General features: G+C 50.4%; 1 protein-coding gene across 2 annotated transcripts in view; it reads right to left on the bottom strand.

Moving 5' to 3' along the window:
* Positions 1-992: 992 nt before the first annotated feature.
* Positions 993-20,564, bottom strand: part of ERICH1 (glutamate rich 1) — a 54,033-nt gene continuing 34,461 nt past the window's right edge. Inside the window, exons 3-5 of one of the 2 annotated variants that reach the window (XM_027599782.2) lie at positions 7,936-8,442; positions 5,083-5,277; positions 993-1,900 (exon numbers count right to left, since the gene is read on the bottom strand). In XM_027599782.2, the coding sequence (XP_027455583.1) occupies positions 1,824-1,900; positions 5,083-5,277; positions 7,936-8,442 (779 nt within the window). In that variant the 3' untranslated portion in view covers positions 993-1,823. The remainder of the gene's footprint in view (positions 1,901-5,082; positions 5,278-7,935; positions 8,443-20,564) is intronic. The other variant, XM_027599781.2, reaches the window with a different exon arrangement.

The raw sequence follows: 20,564 nt of genomic DNA, 5'->3' as shown, positions 1-20,564 counted from the left end.
CTTGAAAAAGAACAAAGCTGGAGGATTTACACTTCCTGATCTCATACCTTCTATGAAGCTACAGTAATGAAAATAGTGTGGGCCTGGCATAAGGACAGACATACAGACGAATGGAATAGAACAGAGAGCCCCGAAATAAATCCTCACATATGCGGTCAGATGATTCTCAACAAGGGTGCCAAGATCAGTCAATGGGGAAAGGACAGTCTTTTCAACATACGATCCTGGGATAACTGAATATCCACACACAGACAATGAAATTAGAATCTTACCTTACACCGTATATAAAAATTAACTCAAAGTGGATCAAAGACCTAAATGTAAGAGTTATAAAGAACTATGAAATTCTCGGGAGAAAACATTAGGGAAAAATCTTATGATACTGGTTTGGCAATTATTTCCTGGATATGACACCAAATGCATCAGCAACAAAGGAAAACATAAATAAGTTGGACTCCATCAAAATGTAAACCATTTGTGCATCAAAGAACAGTAGTGAGATAGAGACAAGGCAGGCAGGCCACAAAATGGGAGAAAACACTGTAAAATCACTTCTCTGATAAGGGATTAATATCCAGAATATATAAAGAACTCTTATAATCCAATGACAAAACCAGATAATCCAATTCCCTAATGGACAATGACTTCAACGGGCATTTCCCTGAAAAAGAGAATGGCCCACGAGCAGGTGAAAAGATGCTCAAAAGCATTCAACACCAGGGAAATGTAAACTGAAAGCACACGAGACATTTGCCGCCATCAGGATGCCTACCACAGAAGATAACAGCTTCAGGGTGGATGTGGGGGCCGTGGCTCCTCTGTGCAGGGCTGGTGGGATGCAGGGTGGTGCGGCCCCCATGGACAGCAGACCAGCATTTCCTCGAGAAGTCACACTCAGAGTTACTGTCGGACCTGGCAATCCTACCCCGCAAGAGGCAGGAACACAGGTGTCCACACAGGATTCCGTGCACGGTGTCCAGGGCAGCACTATTCACAATAGCCCAGACGTTCATCAACAGCTGGCGGGCAAACAAAACGTGGCTTATCCATATAGCGGAATGCTGTTTAGCCTGAAGAGTGGTATGGGTGCCCGACGCTGCGAATAACTTAATGCCACTGAATCGTACACTTAAAAATGGCTAAAATGATGAATTTTATGTTATGCATATTTTACCACAATAAAAAAATATATTTTCATGGACAGAGTCAATGACCTCCTAAAGTGTGAGTCAGCTGACAGGTGTTTCTAAAACCCAGTAATCCTGAGAACAGGTGACTATCACCATGAAGAAAGAGAATATCAAACCAGGAAAATGATGTTCTTGATATTCTCAAAGCAGAGAAGAGGAAACAAGGAAGAAAATAATAAATTCAACTAGAATCAAACGACCTAAACCAGAACATTTAATGTCCATAAAGTGTTCTTAAAACAGAGACTTTCAAATACAAGGTTATATTACTTTACAAAAATATATAACAACTTCAAACTATACAGTTTATTAAATTTAACAGAATGTCCATTTTCAATTTTTACAAGAATCAGAAAAACAGGATCACGGTGTAGTAATCTGAGACATAAGCAATTTCCGATAATTGAAAATGTTCCATTTTATCCCAGTTTCTCAAAGTCGCAGACTGCATGTTGCTCATTGTGTACAACACACAAATAAATAACACGGCAGAGATATTTTCAAAGTTCCTGGGATTCAGGTTACAAAGAAACTTTAGGCAATTCTATCTTCTTTGTACAAATCACGTCTCTGCCGATCGCATGTTTGCCTTTTTATATTTTCTTGCTAAATGTTGGCTCTTCTCAGATGCGCCTATTTATTCATGTGTTTCTCCGGAAGGATGTGTGTGATCCAGTAGTTAAAGAAAGCTGAGAGCACTCTGGCGTGGTCTGGAAAACAAACACACAACATAAAACAAAAAATAAAATTGAACAGGAAAGCCCGCAGATAAAAACTATAGATGTTTTTACAGCCATTAGCCGTTGGCTCACATCTCTGGTGCAGGAGCGAGAGTGGTCGCGGCCCGCGGCAGTTACAGGCTGCAGCACACGGGTAAATTCTGGGTGTCGGTACTTCCCTCGGGTGAGAGCCCGCGGTCTGCAGGCTCTGTCAGAGCTTCAGAATACCCGTGGCGGAATCGCGCGACCACCGGCGCTCAGGGGAAGGGCACACTGAAACCCAGTGCAGGCACAGGTGTGCGCGCTGGGGACGGAGCGCTCGGGGTCCGCGGCGGAACCCCTCCCTCCGCGGGGGCGCGGGGGCCCCGGGCAGGCACACGTAGGAGAAGCCCTAGCGCACCGTGGTGCCTGCAGCGGCCTTGGCTCCACCCGCCCCTCGTCCGCCTCCGGGGCCTGTGTAGCTTCCAGTGCGGATGCCTCTCCCCAGTCGCTGGGCCTCCTAACCGCTCGGACACCCGTCACAGCGGCCTCGGGGCCGAGTCGGAGACCCGGCTGCCCTCGGGAGCTGCCGGCTGGGCCAGCACGCTCTGCAGCCGGGTCAGATGCAGCCGGCTCCGCTGGGAGGCCCACCCCACTGCCCGCTCGGAACAGAGGCCCAGGGCTAAGGCCGGTCCGGATGCGCCCTGCTGCCCCGGCCAGCGGCCTGACCCCGCGCTCCCTCAGCAGGCGTCAAAGAGGGTCGCGTGACAACATGCAGTAGACAGCAGCGTAACTGCCGGTACCGTCAGCGCCTGTGTTCGGGAACCGTAAGCGGTCAGCGAGGTGAGCCCCTTTCCTGGGCACCAGCTTGGTCCTAGCTCCGTAAACACGCACCCGTGAAGAGACCCACTAAGGTGCGGCCAGGAAAGGGCCGAGCGTCAGGAATGGTAATGACTGAGCGGCGGGGAGGGACCCTCTGCGGTTCCCAAGTGCTGTGGTCCTGGCCACGACGCCCGCCCCTGCGCCGCACCCAGGACAAGCGTGCGTCAGACACACCGTCTGAGGACAGGGCTTCAGCGCTGGCAACATGCTTTTTGTCTACAAAACAGCTTTAAATAGAACAACTCTGAATGCATATCCTACATGCACTAAAAGGGAACCCATTTTTAAGAAAAGTGCTTCATATGTAAGTTTTAGTTCTACCAAGTGCTGAAAGTAAGTGTGCTTGTAGACAAAACTTGCCCAGTGACCTGAACGTAAGAAGCTGAGAGAAACATTCCTGCTAAATCCCCAACTGCTGCTGAGGGCTCTGCCGACACATTTTAGAGCAACGCAGAAGAAGGACCTCAGTGTGAGGAACACAGCACAAATCTTGAAAATTTTAAATGACTTATTTTTACCTTATAAAAACTTTATATTTGTTTAATTTAATAAAACTGGCTTTCTGCAATTTGAGCTGAAACTTTATGGAAATTTAAGTCGGCTCCATCTAGCACGACCACCAGCAAGCTTCTCAGGAAGTCCTGGCCGCCCGAGCCCGCTGAGCCGAGCTCCTCCTGAGAAGGGCTCGGGGTGCCTCAGCTTCTCCTGTGCTGTGCCTTCCTGCATGCTCGCCTCCAGGCTCCCCCGCGCCGCCTCCTGCAGTGGCCCCTGGACGGGTCTCTGCTATCCTCCACCCTCTCTGCTCTGCGAAGGTGGCCCCTGGTGACCTTCCCCATCCTGAGTCCCACCCTGGGGGACTGGGGTCCCTCTCCCTGGACTGCCCCTCCGAGCATCACAGCTCAGAACCAGCTGCTGGGCTCTTCCAGAGGCTCAGGCCCCATGCCTGCTCAGCTGGCCTTCCTGTGGCTTCCACCTGCACAGCCTCCCTGAACCTCCCACACCTCCGGACCACCTCTCTCACCATAAGCAAAGGCCCCGGCCTTCTGCTCCTGACCCTTCACTCTGGTCTGAACTTGACAGCCGGGGGTATTGCTTGTGTCTGGGAGCAGAAGCCCATAGCCATGGCACGACTCCACACTTGGGCCGACACCACCGCCAGGTCGCCCTCCATCCACCTGTGCGTGCCCACGATCCGTTCCCACCATGCGACACCCACCACACTCCATCCCAGTGCATTTGCTCCTGGCTGCAAGAGTATCCCCTCCCTGTGGGTCTTCCTTCTCCGCAGACTCCGATCTAGCGTGCACACAGCGGGGTTCAGCTCTCAATCTTGTCACCCATCTCCCCACTGGGACACAAGGCTCCTGTCCAGCGTGCACATGGCGGGGGTCAGCTAGATCTCCAGTCACCCCACCGGCACACGAGCACCCAAGGGCAGGGCTTTGTCTGCCCTGTTCTCTGAGAATCCAGCAGCTGAGGACAGAAGGCGGCTCAGGCAGATGCCCAGTGAAGCTCAACAAACACGCTAATTCAGGACCTCTGGGACTTCAGCTCGGTGACTGGCCTCCCCAACTGGAGAATGAAGTGTTGACGGTCCCTGTCACTCCCCTGCTCATCACCGCAGCACCACATTGGGATGGCCTTACTGTCCTTTCACCTGATTTGATACCGTGTTAGTCTTGACTTTTCAGCTGCACCATGCGGTTTCTGGGTGGACACAGTTATTACGGTCACTTTGACATTCCCTCGGAGAAGTCTGCAGAACCCCTCCATTCATTCAGCTGAAAAGGTGCCACGGGCCTGGTGTGGGTCAGGCATGGGGCTCTGCAGTGGTTCTCTAGGAAAAGCCCTGATTTTCTGATACTTGGTGTCTGCACACTCCCGTGGCCTGATATTCCCCCCAAAGCCCATTTCAAGCTACTGACATGAAGTCAGCACCCCGGTGCTGGGAGGACTGGAGCATGGTTGGCCCCAGCACCTGACAGTTTGTGTGGAATCGGCACCCAAGAAAGGTTGGTACACAAGAGAAAAGTCATCTTGTAATTCACGTCTCCCCAAGATATTTAGCAGGCAGAAAGAGTCACCCTCCTACCAGTAGAGCAGAGAAGGAAGAGCGGAAGGGGTAACATTTAAACTGATGACATCTGGCCCAGACAGCTCAGCGTCTGGAAGATCGGGTGGCACAGGTCCTTCCACGCCCGTCATGTGAGTCCTGCTTACAGCAAGCACATTCCCGTGTCCACAAGCACACGCGCGTCCCTGATGTGCTGCCCCCCGACCTCGGAGGCAAACCCCAGTGGCCCAGTACGTACCGGGCGGCATGGTGCAACATGCTGGGAGCCTCTCCAGGGCGTGCTGCAGGCTCTCGGTGTCTCGCACAAGTAACAGCGTTTTCATGTGATGCACAAGGCGCACATCGGAGGGGGACATGCTGTGAGCCTCGAGGTGCTGGAACAGCTCCTGACTGGCTTCCACAGACACAGCAGAGTCTGCATCCTTGGAGGCACCTAAGCAAAGCCAGGGTCCCAGAGAAACACATGTTTATGTTTCTTTCTGTCAGCTTAAGGTAAGCTTCCAATCTAACGCGTCTCTACTCAGAATGAGCTATTTGGGATAGAGGAAGCCACCAGAAGAGGTGTCACGGCCCGCGTGCAAGGTCGAACAGGGATGAGGGTAAGAGAATGAAACATAAAAGTATGGGAACAGGAGGGTTGCCCACAGGGATGCCGCGAGCAACAACTTTATTCTTACTTACACACTTTATATAGGTTCAGGTTATATAACAATAGGACATAAACAAGTTCCACAGGTTCCTCCCTGCCCTCTCCTGGCTCCGTCCCGAGTTTCTGGTTCAAGGCCAGGTTCCTCAAGCGCATAGTTTCTTCCCATGCCTTCAAAGGGCCCGGTGCGCTATTTTTCAGGGCTTATCAATAACACTGTGGTTTTCTTAGCCTAAATACAACTCGGGCTAGCCAGTACCACATGTTCTTGTATGGGGGCAGTCAGGTGGCCATGGTTCAAAGGGATCAGGGAGCCTTTGCTCTACCCGATTAACCCCTTTGTTGCTCATGGCTCCCGACAGAGAGGCCCCTGGAGCAGAATGTGAACCGTCAGCAACGAACTAGGAGTCACTGAAGCCGCTGGACGCCTGCCTCTGTCTGGGCCTCCATCTCCTGCAACGCCTTCCAGAAATGCCGCTAGGAGTCACAGGTTGTGGCAGGGCCACGGACACGGCCCAGCTCTGCAGACCGGCCTCAGGTGCCCCGGCCCCGTTCCTACTCAACGGCAAGTGCTTTGGCTGTGCTGTTGTTCTCTGCATTAATCCCGCTTGGAGTTCATACAGCATTTTGAGTGTATGACTTGATGACCTTTCCCGACTTTGAAGAACTCGCAACTATTACCTCTGCACACAGGCCCCAGCGCCCCATCCTGGACCCCATGTGCACGCATGTCAGACCCGTTCCCGTCCCCCCGGCGCCCGCGAGCCCCCGTCTGCAGGTTCTATCCTGCCTGTTTCCTGGCCACTGATCTCTCTCATGCTGAACCTGACCTGCGGCTTAGACTCAGCATTGAGTTCTTAATTTCAGTTATTATATTTCTCAAAATTTCCATTTGACTGTCTTAATAGATTGAGGCTATCTGGTGAAATTCTCTAATTTTTCACCCTATTTTTTTGAGCACCTTAATCATACCTCTTTCAACACCTTCTGATAACATCAGTGTCTCCATTGTACGTTCTTCTCGTGGTTTTGCCTGCTAAGTTGGAGTGTGTGAGTATGGAAACTGGCGGTGGTCTGGGCCAACCCACCCCTGCAGGGACTGAGCTGACACAGGGTGGGCTCAGCCTCCTCCACCCACCCCTGCTCCAAGTGTGTGGCCCTCTGGGATGTCAACCTTGTCAGCACCCCAAAACTGCTGAGAGGTCCACCATGTTGTTGAAGCTCCTTGCTTCTCCCTACCTTGCACCCCACAGGTTGGCATCTGGCAAAGGTTCTGAGAGACCCATAGGCTTGTACTGCGGCCGAAGCTGCACTGGTGGGTGAGCTTCCCAGGGCTTGGCCGGCCCTCCCCTGCACCCCGCTCCAGCGCCCACATGCATGGCTGGCAGACGTCCCCGGGGAAAGGAGGCCGTGGAGTTATGGCTCAGCCCTCATGTGGTGTCACCTCCCCTGGGGTCTGCCCTCTTGGGCGCTTTTCTGCAGAACCTCCTAGACTCACATGCGATGGATTCTGTATTGAGGTCTTTCTGAGGCTCCTTCTGCTCTGCCGCATATTAGCTATGTGTTCCTACGAGCCTCATTTGGCTATTAAGTTTGTTTTCACTCTGTTAAGACAAAGCGCTGATAGACGTGCTAAAGGGGAAAGGGTTAAACTGATCTATTAACAATGGCATTTTCACACCCTTGTGTAAATCACTTCCTTACCGCCCAAATTATCACAGAGCCAATATTTCTCAGTCTTATTCATAAGGTCAAATTCTTGCTCATGTTGGGATACACTAAACCCACCCAGCCCCAGAATCCACAAGGAATGTTGTCAGAATGGGCAGTGGTTCATCCTGAGCACGTTTGTCCTTGGTGTGAACATGGTGGCTCAACCCAGCACCTGCTCCTTCCTGATCCTGAGGTCAGCCGTCAGTAAACCTCAACACAAACGTAAGCAATTACCATCCGTTAGAATAAATATGCTTCCCTTTTTCATCTCCTGTGTCAATATAGAGAGTTGCTCAAAGATGCTCACTGAAAATCTTAAATCCGCAAGTTACGTGTGGGAAGTAAAATACAGTATGTCTTAGAGGGGATGGCTGTGCTTACACTTTTACTTCCCAATTAGCTCATGAGAACGAGCCTGAGTTCATCAGACCTGCAGTCTGGACTGACCTTCCCCGTGGAAATGGAGCTGAGAATACCAACAGCCTCTGAAATCGGGTTCAAGGAGTAAGGATGCAAAGACCAGCCGCGTGAGGAGCCACATCCTCGAGCAGAAGCCACTCTGCATCCGGCTGGACAGAGTTTAAATATTCTCATCTTTGCCTCAAAACTAATGACTTATTTTGACTACTGAATATTTTAGTGTTTTATATTTTAAACATTTAAATATTTTATTTTTGCTTACTTTTCCAAATAAGTGGATGCCATTATTCAAAAGAATGGTAAAAAACATACCATCATAAAAATAAATTTCTTGTGTTGACTTCAGAAAGCTTAGGATATCATCTGCCTTTTCACTGGTACTTTTAATGTCTTCCTCATTGGCGTCTGCACCGTCCTCCCCGTGGTCCGCGGCGTCCTCCCCGTGGTCCGCGGCATCCTCCGCGTGGTCCGCGGCCTCCTCCGCGTGGTCCGCGGCCTCCTCCCCATCACTCTCTCTCAGGGCTTCTCGCTCGCTGTCGCCCTCCTCGGGCTGGTACATGAAGTTGCGGCCAGAGGCTGTGGTCAGTAAGCCGGCAGCTTTCTTCCTCTTCATCTGCTGCTTCTTCTTCAGTTTCCTCTTTTTATTTTTACTGATTGTGGAGCCATCTGTGGGCCGTAGCTGCAGTTTTTCTTGTGAAAGACTCTGCTGTTTCTTTAATTCTGCTTGTTCTGCATGATTGTTATTGGAATTTTTAAAACTTTTCTTGGATTTATGCTTTCTTGCTCTTCTTCTCTTTGGTTGATCATGAAGATCCTCATCTACAAAAACAAAAATTCAAATACAACCGTTTTCTGTACAGTGGAACCATAAGAAACATATTAGGTTAAGTTTTCCACTGGAATCTTGCAGATTCAGTAGAAAAGGAATGTAAAATATTTACTTCAGTGATTCTCAACTTTATCTCAAGTAACTATGTGATCGAGGAACCTGGGACTTGCCCTTACCTAAATGAGCGGCGGACGCGCTCTTCCAGAGAGGCCTGCCCGGAGACGGATACACGCACATTCACTGTTGCTACAATCGTGACAAATGGTGAGATTTCAGGATTTTAGAGCTGTTGCAATTTTATTGGAAGTAAAATTTCAGGCCTGCAGCCTTGGGGAAAACACATTAATTCCTTTTTAAAATTTTACTTTGGTGCCTTCTAAGAGTTACTCGGATGTGAGAATAAGTCATAACTTGTGGCGCCTTGCCCGTGTGAACCAGCATGAGGTCACATTTTGAAATGAAGATGGAGCTTGGGCTCGCGGTCAGCAGCAATGGGTTGGCTGTGGACGCGGCGTCAGGGGCTGTGGTGCTCACCCTGAAGCCCCAGCGTTGAACACGGGACAACAGTGAAGGCTCTGAGGCTGTTGCTGCATCAGTTAAGGGGCTGCCTCTGTCTCTATTTCTGTGTCTGTGTCCCCGTCTGTCTCTCAGTCTGTCTCTGTGTCTCTGTCTCTGTGTCTCTGTCTCAGTCTGTGTCTCTCTCAGTCTCTCTGTGTCTTTGTCTCTCTCAGCCTCTCTATGTCTGTCTCTGTGTCTCTGTCTCTATGTCTCTGTCCCTCTCTCTGTGTGTCTCACTCTGTCTCTGTCTCTTTCCATCTCTCTGTCTCTATTTCTTTCCACCTCTGTCTCTCTCCTTCTCTCCGTCTGTGTCTCTATGTCCCTGTCTCTGTCTCTCTCCGTCTCTGTGTCTCTGTCTCTCTCCATCTCTGTCTCTCCATCTCTATGTCCCTCTGTCTCTCTCCATCTCTGTCGCTGTCTCTGTCCGTCTCGGCGTCTCTGTCTCAGGACCCTCACATGGTCCCTGGGCAGCAACCCCACAAGGGCGGGCTGTCTCCACTGCGAGCCTGTGAGCACCTGCTGGGTGGGCTGGAGGGACGGACACACGGACACGCGGAGGTGGAAGGCAGGTGGAGAGAAAGGAAACCCGTGTGCCGATGGCAAGTTCCCAGTTTACCGCGGCCTGACCGACAAGTCCACCGTAACTTCGGGCGCGCCGGGTCTGCCCGGGCGCGTGAAACACCGCGCGCAGCCGCCCTCACGCAGGGAGCACCGCGCACGCTCGGCCCGCTTGTTCTGGGGCGCACGGACCCCACTTGCTGCCACAGCCTGCGTGCGGCGCGGCCCCCCATCTGAACCCGCGCTCCTCCAGCCCCAGCACCTGGGCTCCGTGCAAACGCCACTGCTCCGCCTCCCGGGCACAGACGTGGTGCTGCCTCCACGGCTGTCCCCAAGCCCCGCCAACAGGAAGGGCTCGCACCTGGAGGGCCACCGCCAGTGCGTGGCGCCGTCTGCAGTCCACACTGGACGCCGAGGTGGGTGAATGCCGAGCCCTATTGAGAACGGAGTTATCAGGGGCTGCGCCGTCAGCGTGCTGGGAAGGCGGCGTGCAGCCGAGGATCTGCCGGCCTGCCGCCTGGTTCGCTGCACCTTCTGCGCAGGCACGATCCCGGTCCAGTGCGGGGCCACCAGCCCGAGTGCGATCCCGTGGGTCTAGCACCAGCCCCACAGGGGCGCAGGCCACATTTGTGCGAGCTGTGCGCGAGCCCTGCCCACCGCCCCCCAGGGTGGCCTACAGGTTCCAGCCTACACGCCGGGAAGAGCAGCCCCTCTCTGACAGCCTGGCCCATGCGGGGTCGCTGCGGCTCAGTCTGGGGCCGCAGTGCGCACGCGGGGCTCAGACCCGGGAGGCGGCGGGAAGGACCAGCCGAAAGGGCTCAGATCTGCAGCTGTCTCTGTCTTCATTCTGTAAGCTCCCTGCCCTTTGAAAACAAGGCGCTTCTACAATGAAAAGTACCTTAAATGCTAATTTTCTGTGACTTCTGCTACCCTGACCTTGCATCTCACAAGAGAAGCTGGGTTGCCGCTCCTCGAAGGGACTTTGTCCAAACATGCACTCCTCCATTGACTCCAGAACGTTCCGCCCTTCACTGGCCCACTACACACCTGCAATCTTGCCTTCTTCAAACCCTCATGCACAATGAGAGCTATGGGAACATTTATATTAGGGAGCCAGTGGTCTATTTATAATCTGAGAAGCACACTAATTTTGAAAAGCTGCCACCCCCAAAACATACCTTTCAGGCACGCTAATTTTAAAAATAATCACAATTTGTCAAAGTTCTCTCAGCTACTATTTGGCACCTACATTCTGATGAACTGCTATAGTAGAAATAGATACCAAAAATAGCCATAGTCTTGTTCCAATTATCACGGCTGTACCATGTTGAATTAAAAAAAAAGCTAAGTATTTTAAAGGAAATGTGAGTTTTATTCTAGATGCAAAGCTAAGACTACAAATGCATGTGATAATTACCCTTCGGCTCTCAGGGTCCTCTAGATGCTAAATACAAAGTAGTAAGCTTATAGTTAGTGTTGATCTAAACCATACACGTGGCAGGCCTGTTAAAATATGAAGAGATGAGGTGCTTCAAATTACTTTCTTTTGTTTTTAAAGATTTTTTATTTGAGGGAGAGCGACAGAGGGAGAGGGAGAAGCAGACTCCCCACTGAGCAGGGAGCCCGATGCGGGACTCGATCCCAGGACCCTGAGATCATGACCCGAGCCAAAGGCTGACGCTTCACTGACTGAGCCGCCCAGGCGCCCCTCGTACTACTTCCGTAGTCTGTTGTTTGCCTCAAATTCAGGACAGTATTGGCCAGTGACCAGTGCCAACTGCACACATTCGGCAAAGTGAAAATGGGGTGCAGGTTTTGTCAGGATGTGGTTGCCTGGCTCTCGGGACTGCCCTCCCCACCCAGAGACTGAGGGGACAGGGGCACGTCCGCAGCCCAGCCTGCATATTGTGCAGAGGGGACTTTAGGAGTTCCCTGTAACTTTAAAAAATGGATTTGCTCACTCTTTTTTTTTTTAATTGGTTCTGGATACTAGAGCAGAAATTTCCAAAGAGAGCAAGAAGGGGAAGCAGCCGCGACAGCTGGCCACAGGGAAGAGGTCTGCCTGGGCTTCGCTTCAGTTCCAAGCTATCATTTTAATCCCAAATAACATCCAAAGATGCACGGGACCTTCATGTCATAGAAAGGGCGCCAGGCTTCAAACCCTACAATCTGGGGGCGCCTGGGTGGCTCAGTCAGTTAGTGTCAGACTCTTGGTTTCAGCTCAGGTCATGATCTCGTGGGATCGAGCTCCATGTTGGGCTCCGTGCTGAGCGGGGAGTCTGCTTGAGAGCCTCTCCGCTCCCTCTCCCTTTCTCTCTCTCTCTCTGACTCTTCCTCTCAAAAACAAAAACAAAACACTACAATCTAGATAATAAATTCCTCATGACTGCAAGTCTGTCTGCCTGACAGCGATCAGATCACTTTGTTCTGATAAGATGTTCTGATCTGCTGCCACACTAAATATCTACTTCACAGGAACATAACAAATACGCGGTCCACATACACAACCTAATAATCTTCAGCCTCATTACTTCCTGCCTTCTCTTCTGAAACAGGTTTTGGTACTGAAATCATCTCCCAGTTCTCTAGTTAGTTCTGAATAGGCTTGAGTTCTCTGTCTTTGGAAAATGAAACTTTAGTCTTGAAAACTGAGCAACAGGCACTTGGTGGAAGGATAATTAGGTGGTGCCTTGCCCACAAAAACACTCGGATATGGACTTCTCGACGCAATTCATATTTAGAATAATTCTCTGTGATAACTTTCAATGAAATGACCAATAAAATGGTGAAAGTTTTGAATTAATAAAATAAATGGCTTAATATATGGCAATAAAATCCCAAGTCCCTTAGATATAATGTTAAAACCATGACACAACTCATTAAAGTTAAATTATGGGCAATAAATAAAAAAAGTTAAAGAATGGGCAATCAGGAAATTAACATAGTGTAAGTAAGGAAGAGACACAGAAGTTATTCAATAAATACTGAGCTACAGAAGGTTTGCGTGGAGTAAACACGTCCTCCAAGAACAAGACACAGACCAGGGACGAGGGGGGAAGTCGCAGGCCGAGCGGGCAGGCTGTGTGCTGGGCAGGTGCGTCCGTGTCCCAGACCCCCTGAGGACCCCCTGAGCTGGAGATCTGGGGACGCCGGGCACCCGCCTCTCGCCTCTCACCTCCAGGAAAGACGTGAAGCAAGGAACAGAGAGGGTGTGGATGGCCAGGGTGGACACGCCAACCCTCTCCTGACGTGGCCCCGACCTGTGTGGTGCAGGCGGCCTCACACACGGTGCACGGTCCCTCCATGTCCACCAGACCTGCAGCCCCGGCGGCCTCTGAACACACATCTGCATAGTTGTTTGGGGCACCCGAGCTCTGATTTTGCTTGTGTGAACCCATTCTCTGCAGTTAGGATGGGCTCCACAGCAGCTTCCAAATGGGCCGACCGGTAACCAGACACCGAGCGTGCCAAGTCTGCTCCCAGGATTGCGAGCAGCCACCCCGCCCTTCTGCGGTCCCGTGACATCCCGCATCGCCACGGGGCTTAGAGACTATTTCCCCTATTTGTGTCCTAAGGATAACATCCTGATGCAACTTAGCTTGAAAATTTCAGTCAATACAGACCCAGACATGGTTCAACATTTCTTTTGAAAAACAGTAACATGTGTTAGTAATTAGATCTGATATGTAGGCAACACTGTCAATATAAAGATCCATTTATTTTAAGTGTTAACATTTCAGAACAACCTATAGACCATATATGTCCCTTGGGCAATGCCTGCATGCAAACGAACGTGACTTTTATAAGCAGAACAGAACGTAGCTGTTTGGCTGGGTTACGTGCAGAACTCCTAGTAATGTAGAATAATTTATAAAAATATGGTGAAGTGATAAATCTGACCCTTTACAACACTTTTCACATGAACACACCAGACCTTCTCATGATTCTTCATTCTCTGTGCCTAAAACTAAATTGTTCCTCTTGTTTACGAGCTGCCTTCACTTACTGCCAAGCCCAGCTCAGACCTGCCAGCTTCCTTTGTCCCCAGGGCTCTCCTTCTGCTAGAAACGCGCAGCACGGGAGGAGAAGACCTGTTACCGGCTTTAATCTGCGAGCTCTAAGGGCTACGTTTCAGCCACTTGTTTCTCCAATGTTTGACATACTACGTTCTCAATAAAAAGCTCGCATTTCAGATCCAGCCAGCTACAGAAAATGACACTGTGCAGAGCTCCTCATGCTCTGAAGTTCACAGCAAATGATGCTTATTTCTCTTCTCCACAAATAGGCATCAACTGTCTTTTGGGGCCGGAAGTATAGCGACATGCGGTCCACTAAGATCTCGGGATCCTCAGAGTTACTCTGTGGTATTCACACAACCAAAAAGGCACCCTCTTATGTGGGGCTTTTCTCTCCCTATCAGACTGATTGGGGTGAATCTAGAGGAGATCGGGTTCCTTGACTGTTTCCTAACGGGAGTTCCTTGCATTACCAGTGAGTTCATGTAGGGTCTCCGGGATGGCTGGGACCCTGGTGGCTTTGGGAAGCTCTCAGAGATGCCACCAGTGATGAGAATGGCCTGGAGGACACCGGGCGTGAGGCCTCCTTCATGAGGTCTGCCGGCCAGAAGTAGAGACCCACCACTGCACCAACAGTGTAGAGGGTTCCCCTCTCTCCACATCCTTGCCAACATCTGGCTCATTCGCGGACACTTCCTACTTCACGATGACTGGTTTTGGGTAAACTCGTGTTCTTGAGAGGCTCTGATGACACAGAGATTCAGAATGGGTCTGAGTTTGGGAATGCAGTGAGACTTCTGTGCAGAATTCACAGGGTTCTGGCACTACCTCATTATTTCAGGGTATGGCAGAGACTTAGCAAAATCCTTAATTCCACATTACCATTTTTATACTGTGTCTACAGCCAATGGTGGCAGGAACCACACACCCCTGTCCCATGTTCACACTATTTCTCATTCCCTATTTCTCGGCTAATTTACAAGAAGGTGCAAACTGCCCTGGAGAAGAATTTGTGAAATCCCATGTGAAACCATGGGTCACTGGAAACCAAATCTGTGTCCATGTGATGATGGGAAAATGGGTTATGTGGAGCCACAGAGTGCCCTTCTGGAGGGGCCCGCCAGCCACACCTGGGAGAACATGGTCTGTGCACCTGTCACCTCCCTGATGCCATCAGAAAGCACCACAAGATGCTCTTGGTATCACTGGCCATCTTTGGTGCTCGGTCGGGCTAGGCTGTGAGGACGAGATGGAGAAAGCAGCCTCGGATGTGCACCTGTCTGCAGTGACCGTGGGCCGAGTGAAGGGCAGCCCCGCTGGGCTCGGCCCCTGTCCCATCCTGGCCTCCATGCTCTTGGAACACCCGGTCTGCTGAACAGCCTGCCCCCCACCATCAGCGTCGTGTTTGCGTACCCCACCCCCTCACTGGCCTGTGAGCCTGTGGTGCACGTCACTGACTCGCTGTGGGACAGAGGACGGGTCAGAGACGCTGCATCAGAATTATTTTCATTAATCTTCTCTACCCATTGTCACTTTATAGGACAATTAGTTCAAGGAAATCTAAATGCATTCACCCTTAAAACTGGGAGAGAATTCAGAAAACCGTCTATTCAAACCCCTCATTATACAGAGAGAAAAATGCAGCCCAAACAGGTCAGGAGTCTGGCAGATCACGTGGATGAGATGGAGTAAGCACTCGGGTCTCAGACTCCCTGCACACTTCTCTTCCACTTCACCTGGCACCTCCCACCATCCGCCGCCAGGTGATGTACCTTTTTGTCCGGTGACGCTGATGGAGTCCCGTCATGAAAGCTCGGTGCACAGGCAGGCACGGGGATAACAGTCAGGGGAGACTGTGCACCTGCCGTGCTGTGAACCTGTGAGCCCTGCACAGATGCTCCTTTTGGACTCAGCCCTGTGACCTGGTGCATTGAGAACTAGCGTGAGCCTGCTCGGCAGAGAGTCTGCTCAGGTGCCATCGAGGACGTGCGGCCCCGAAGCCTGCAGCTCAGGGAGGTTGGGGTCCTCCTTGGCAACACTTCGGCACATACTGTGGGGGCTGCTACTTTGGCATTTCATGGGAATCCTTCTGGATGGGGGTGCTTCTCAGTATGATTACTGCAGCTTCTGCATGAGCCCTTCCCTCCATGGCATCCCTCCCCAGCTCTACACAGCGGGCAACCCACCCATGACTCATCGTGTAGCTGAAAATCTGGACCCTCTACCAACCCCTCCCTATTTCTCCCAACCACTAGCAACCACTTTCCTATGCTCTGTTTCTAGGGCTTTGCCTTCTGTGTTTAGATTCCACATATATGACACAATGCGGGATTCAACATTCCCCCTCAGACTTATTTCATGTAGCATAATACCCTCGAAGTCCATCAACGTCGTGGCAAATGCAGAACTTCTCTCTTCCTCATGGCTCAACCATATTCTGTTGTATGTACACAATACGGTCTTTGTCCATTCACCCTTTGATGGACATGTAGGGTTGTTCCATGTTTCAGCTACTGTCAATAGCACACAATGAACATGGGAGGCAGGCATGTCCTTGAGATCCTGTTTCCATTTCCTGTAGTTATGTGCCTGGAAGTGGAAGAGCTGGGTCACAGGGTAGCTCTTTTTGAATGTTTAAGGAACCTCCATACTGTTTTCCAAAGCAGCTCCACCAGCTTGCATTCCCACCAACAGGGTAGGAGGGTTCCCCTTTCTCCGCATCCCCGCCAACATCTGTCGTTTCCTGACTTGTTAATTTTAGCCATTCTGACGGGTGTGAGGTGGTATCTCATGGAGGTTTAGATTTGGATTTCCCTGATGCCAAATGATGTTGAGCACTTTTTCATGTGTCTGTTGGCCATTTGGATGTCTTCTTTGGAAAAATGTCTGTTCATGTCTTCTGCCCATTTTTCAATCAGACTGTTTTTTGGCTACTGTTGTAAGAATTCTTTTTATATTTGGGACATTAACCCCTTATTGGATATATACTTTGCAAATGTTTTTTCCATTCAGTAGGCTGCCTTTTTGTTTTGTTGTTTCCTTCACTGTGCAAAACATTTTAGTTTGATACAGTCCCAATAGGTCATTTATTTTTTGCTCTTATTGACTCTGCTTTTGGTGTCAAATCTAAAAAGTCACTCATGAGAACTATGTCAAAGAGCTTCCCCCCCATGTTTTCTCCTAGCATTTTTATGGTTTGAGGTCTCCCATTTAGGTCTTTCATCCATTTTGAGTTTGTTTTTGTGGGTGGGTAAGAAAGTGGCCCAGTTTCATCATTTTGCATGTAGCTGTCCAGTTATCCCAATACTATTTGCTGAAGAGACTGTTTTTTCCCATTGCATCTTCTTGCCCCCTTTGTCCAAGATTCACTGACTGTATGGCTGGGCTTCTTTCTGGGCACAGAAGTCCGAGCTGTTCCCCCCACTAGACAGGCAAGTGAGCCCAGAGGGGAGAGAAAGATGACACATGCAGAGATGACGGTGTGCAGACACTGGCGGGCAGAGCACAGACGCGAGGAACGACGCCCAGGCTGGGGTGGAGGGGTCTCGTGGGGCATGTCTTCGAGGACACCGCAGGCTGTCACAGGTCACAGTGAGGAAGCTGAGGGGACACTCAGCAAGCCTTCAGCACCGGGTCGGAAGCAGGGCCTGTGTGAAGCCCTCTCAGCTGCGGATGGCGGGGGTGTGGGGCCCTCAGGAGGGACGTCTGTGAGCGGGACAGTGAGCCAAGCGTCTGGGACCTTGGGAGCGCCATGGAAGACGTGTGGGTGGTGAGGACTGCTGAGAACGGGCCACACAGAGGCCGACAGGCACAGATGCTGGTGCATGGGGCGGGGCTCATCAGGGAAGCGACCCGCTCAGTGTCCTGAGCTGGATCCACCGGGGAGGTGGCCCCGGCTCGCCTGCTGCACTCCCAGCTGAAAGCCGGGCAGACCAGGGTCCTGCTCCTGGGTTTCAAACCTGCACTGCACCCCACCTGGGAGTGCAAAGGGCAAAGTTACTGGGCAGATGCGACAGGAACCGCAAGAGTGAGGAGCCCCTGTAATGTGATGGGAAATGTGTGTGGGCTTTGGAGATGGCCGTGAACCAAGCATGGAGTCAGACTTCCCAGGGGAAGGCTGAAGAAGGAAGAGCTCTTGCAGGGGAATGCTCAAACCAACATTCTTGCAAGCTCACTGGGAACCAGCCCAGCCAGGAAGACAGTCAAAGCAAGGAGCCTAACCAAAGAGGTGAAGGATCTGTATTCTAGAAACCACAGGACACTGATGAAGGAAATGGAGGAAAACACAAAGAGATGGAAAAACGTTCCATGCTCATGGACTGGAAGAATAAACATTGTGAAAATGTCTATGCTACCCTGAGCAATCTACACGTTCAATGCAATCCTTATCAAAATACCATCAACATTTTTCAAAGTGCTGGAACAAACAATCCTAAAATTTGTATGGAACCAGAAAAGACCCCAGATAGCCAGGGGAATGTTGAAAAAGAAAACCAAAGCTGGTGGCATCACAATTCCGGACTTCAAGCTCTGTTACAGAGCTGTCATCATCAAGACAGTATGGTTAGTGGCACAAAAACAGACACATAGATCAATGGAACAGAATCGAGAGCCCAGAAATGGACCCTCAACTCTATGGTCAACTAATCTTCAACAAAGCAGGAAAGAATGTCCAATGGAAAAAAGACAGTCTCTTCAACAAATGGTGTTGGGAAAATTGGACAGCCACATGCAGAATTAAACTGGACCATTCTCTGACACCAGACACAAAAATAGACTCAAAATGGATGAAAGACCTCAATGTGAGACAGGAATCCATCAAAATCCTGGAGGAGAACACAGGTAGTAACCTCTTTGACCTCAGCTGCAGCAACTTCTTTCAAGACACGTCTCCAAAGGCAAGGGAAGCAAGGACAAAAATGAACTTTTGGGACTTCATCAAGATAAAAAGCTTCTGCACAGCAAAGGAAAGAGTCAACAAAACAAAGAGGCGACCCACGGAATGGGAGAAGATATTTGCAAATGACCCTACAGATAAAGGGCTGGTATCCAAGATCTATAAAGAACTTCTCAAACTCAACACCCAAAAAACAAATAATCCAGTAAAAAAATGGGCAGAAGACATGAACAGACATTTCTCCAAAGAAGACATACACATGAAACAGACACATGAAAAAATGTTCAACATCACCCTGCATCAGGGAAATCCAAATCAAAATCACATTAAGATACCACCTCACACCAGTCAGAATGGCTAAAATTAACAAGTCAGGAAACGACAGATGTTGGCGGGGATGTGGAGAAAGGGGAACCCTCCTACCCTGTTGGTGGGAATGCAAGCTGGTGCAGCCACTCTGGGAAACAGTATGGAGGTTCCTCAAGACGTTAAAAATAGAGCTACCTTAAAACCAAGCAATAGCACAAGACACAGATGCAGTGAAAAGAAGAGCCATATGCACCCCAATGTTCATGGCAGCAATGTCTGCAACAGCCAAACCGTGGAAGGAGCTGAGATGCCCTTCAACAGATGAATGGATAAAGAAGATGCGGTCCATAATTCAATGGAATATTACTCAGCCATCAGAAAGGATGAATACCCAGCATTTGCATCGACATAGATGGACCTGGAGGGTATTATGCTAAGTGAAGTAAGTCAAGCAGAGAAAGACAATCATCACATGGTTTCACTCATGAGCAACAGAAGGAACAGCATGGAGGACCACAGGGGAAGGGAGGGAAAACTGAATGGGAGGAAATCAGAGAGGGAGACGGACCATGAGAGACCCTGGACTCTGGGAACCAAACTGAGGGTTTCAGAGGGGAGGGGGGTGGGGGGATGGGGTAACTGGGTGATGGGCAGTAAGGAGGGCACGTGGGTGATGAGCACTGGGTGTTATACGCAACTAATGAATCATTGAACACTACGTCAGAATCTAATGATGTACTATATGCTGGCTAACTGAACATAATAATAATAATAAAAAAAGCAACAAGCCGCAGGGAACATGCCAGAAGACACCTGATAACCCCAGGGAGCATTTTCAGTCGCTGAAACAAGACCGGGAAACCTAAACGGCAGTTTGTTGTCGCTGAACAGAGTGTAACTGTTGTAGTCACTAAAACTATAATAATGAAGATATAATACAAATGTTACCATAACCTAAAGCAAGTTGGCTCCATCGATACACAGATACATTCTGTTGTGAAGAGATGTAAGTAGTTGTGGGTATGTGCTAACAATAAATCATTCAGGTGTTAAATATACTTTATGTTGTGGAAACAATCCGAGGGCTAGGACGGCAGGGGGGTCAGCCCAGGGAAGAGGGACGGCAAGAGCGGCCCCGCGGGCAGCAGGGGATGCTGCAAACAGCCTGGCGTGGGAGAGGGGCCCCGCCACCTGTCTCAGGGTAAGGAACTGGGCGCGGCTCATGCGTAACGGCTCTCTGAGTGGGCGCAGATGCCCTGGCAGTCCCCGAGTGGCGGAGGTGGCCAGGACTCAGACTCCTGGGACGAGGCTGCCAGGACTGAGCGCTGGCCAGGTGCATGCCCCCTCTCTGCGGCACCAAGCCAGAGGGACGAGGAGGGGAGGGCTGGACGAGGCAGGCACGTCCACGCAGGAAGGAGAAACACAGCCACACCAGCCACTGGAGGAAGAAAGACAGGCCTGCAGTCAAGGCTCTGACCAGCTGTTCATGACTCTAGACAAGTGGAGCCAGCCCGGCGGGATGCGCATCAAGGGGAAGTGACTTCACGGAGGTTGTTTCTCTTGTTGTCACTGTAATTATAAGTAGGGACACGACCTAGTTCCAGATTTTTAGCCCTCATCAAACTTTGGGGTCTACAGAAATTTCATAAAATATGTTATAATAACTAAAAGGGGCACCTGGGGGCTCAGTCGTTTGAGCATCTGTCTCTTGATTTTGGCTCAGATCATGATCTCAGGGTCGTGAGATTAAGCCCTGTGTCAGGCTCCGTGCTAA

The sequence above is a fragment of the Zalophus californianus genome, chromosome 2 (genome assembly GCF_009762305.2).
Source record: "Zalophus californianus isolate mZalCal1 chromosome 2, mZalCal1.pri.v2, whole genome shotgun sequence".
NCBI classification, from domain to species: domain Eukaryota; kingdom Metazoa; phylum Chordata; class Mammalia; order Carnivora; family Otariidae; genus Zalophus; species Zalophus californianus.
Note: the sequence above shows the minus strand (reverse complement) of the source record. Positions and strands in the feature narration are given on the sequence as shown.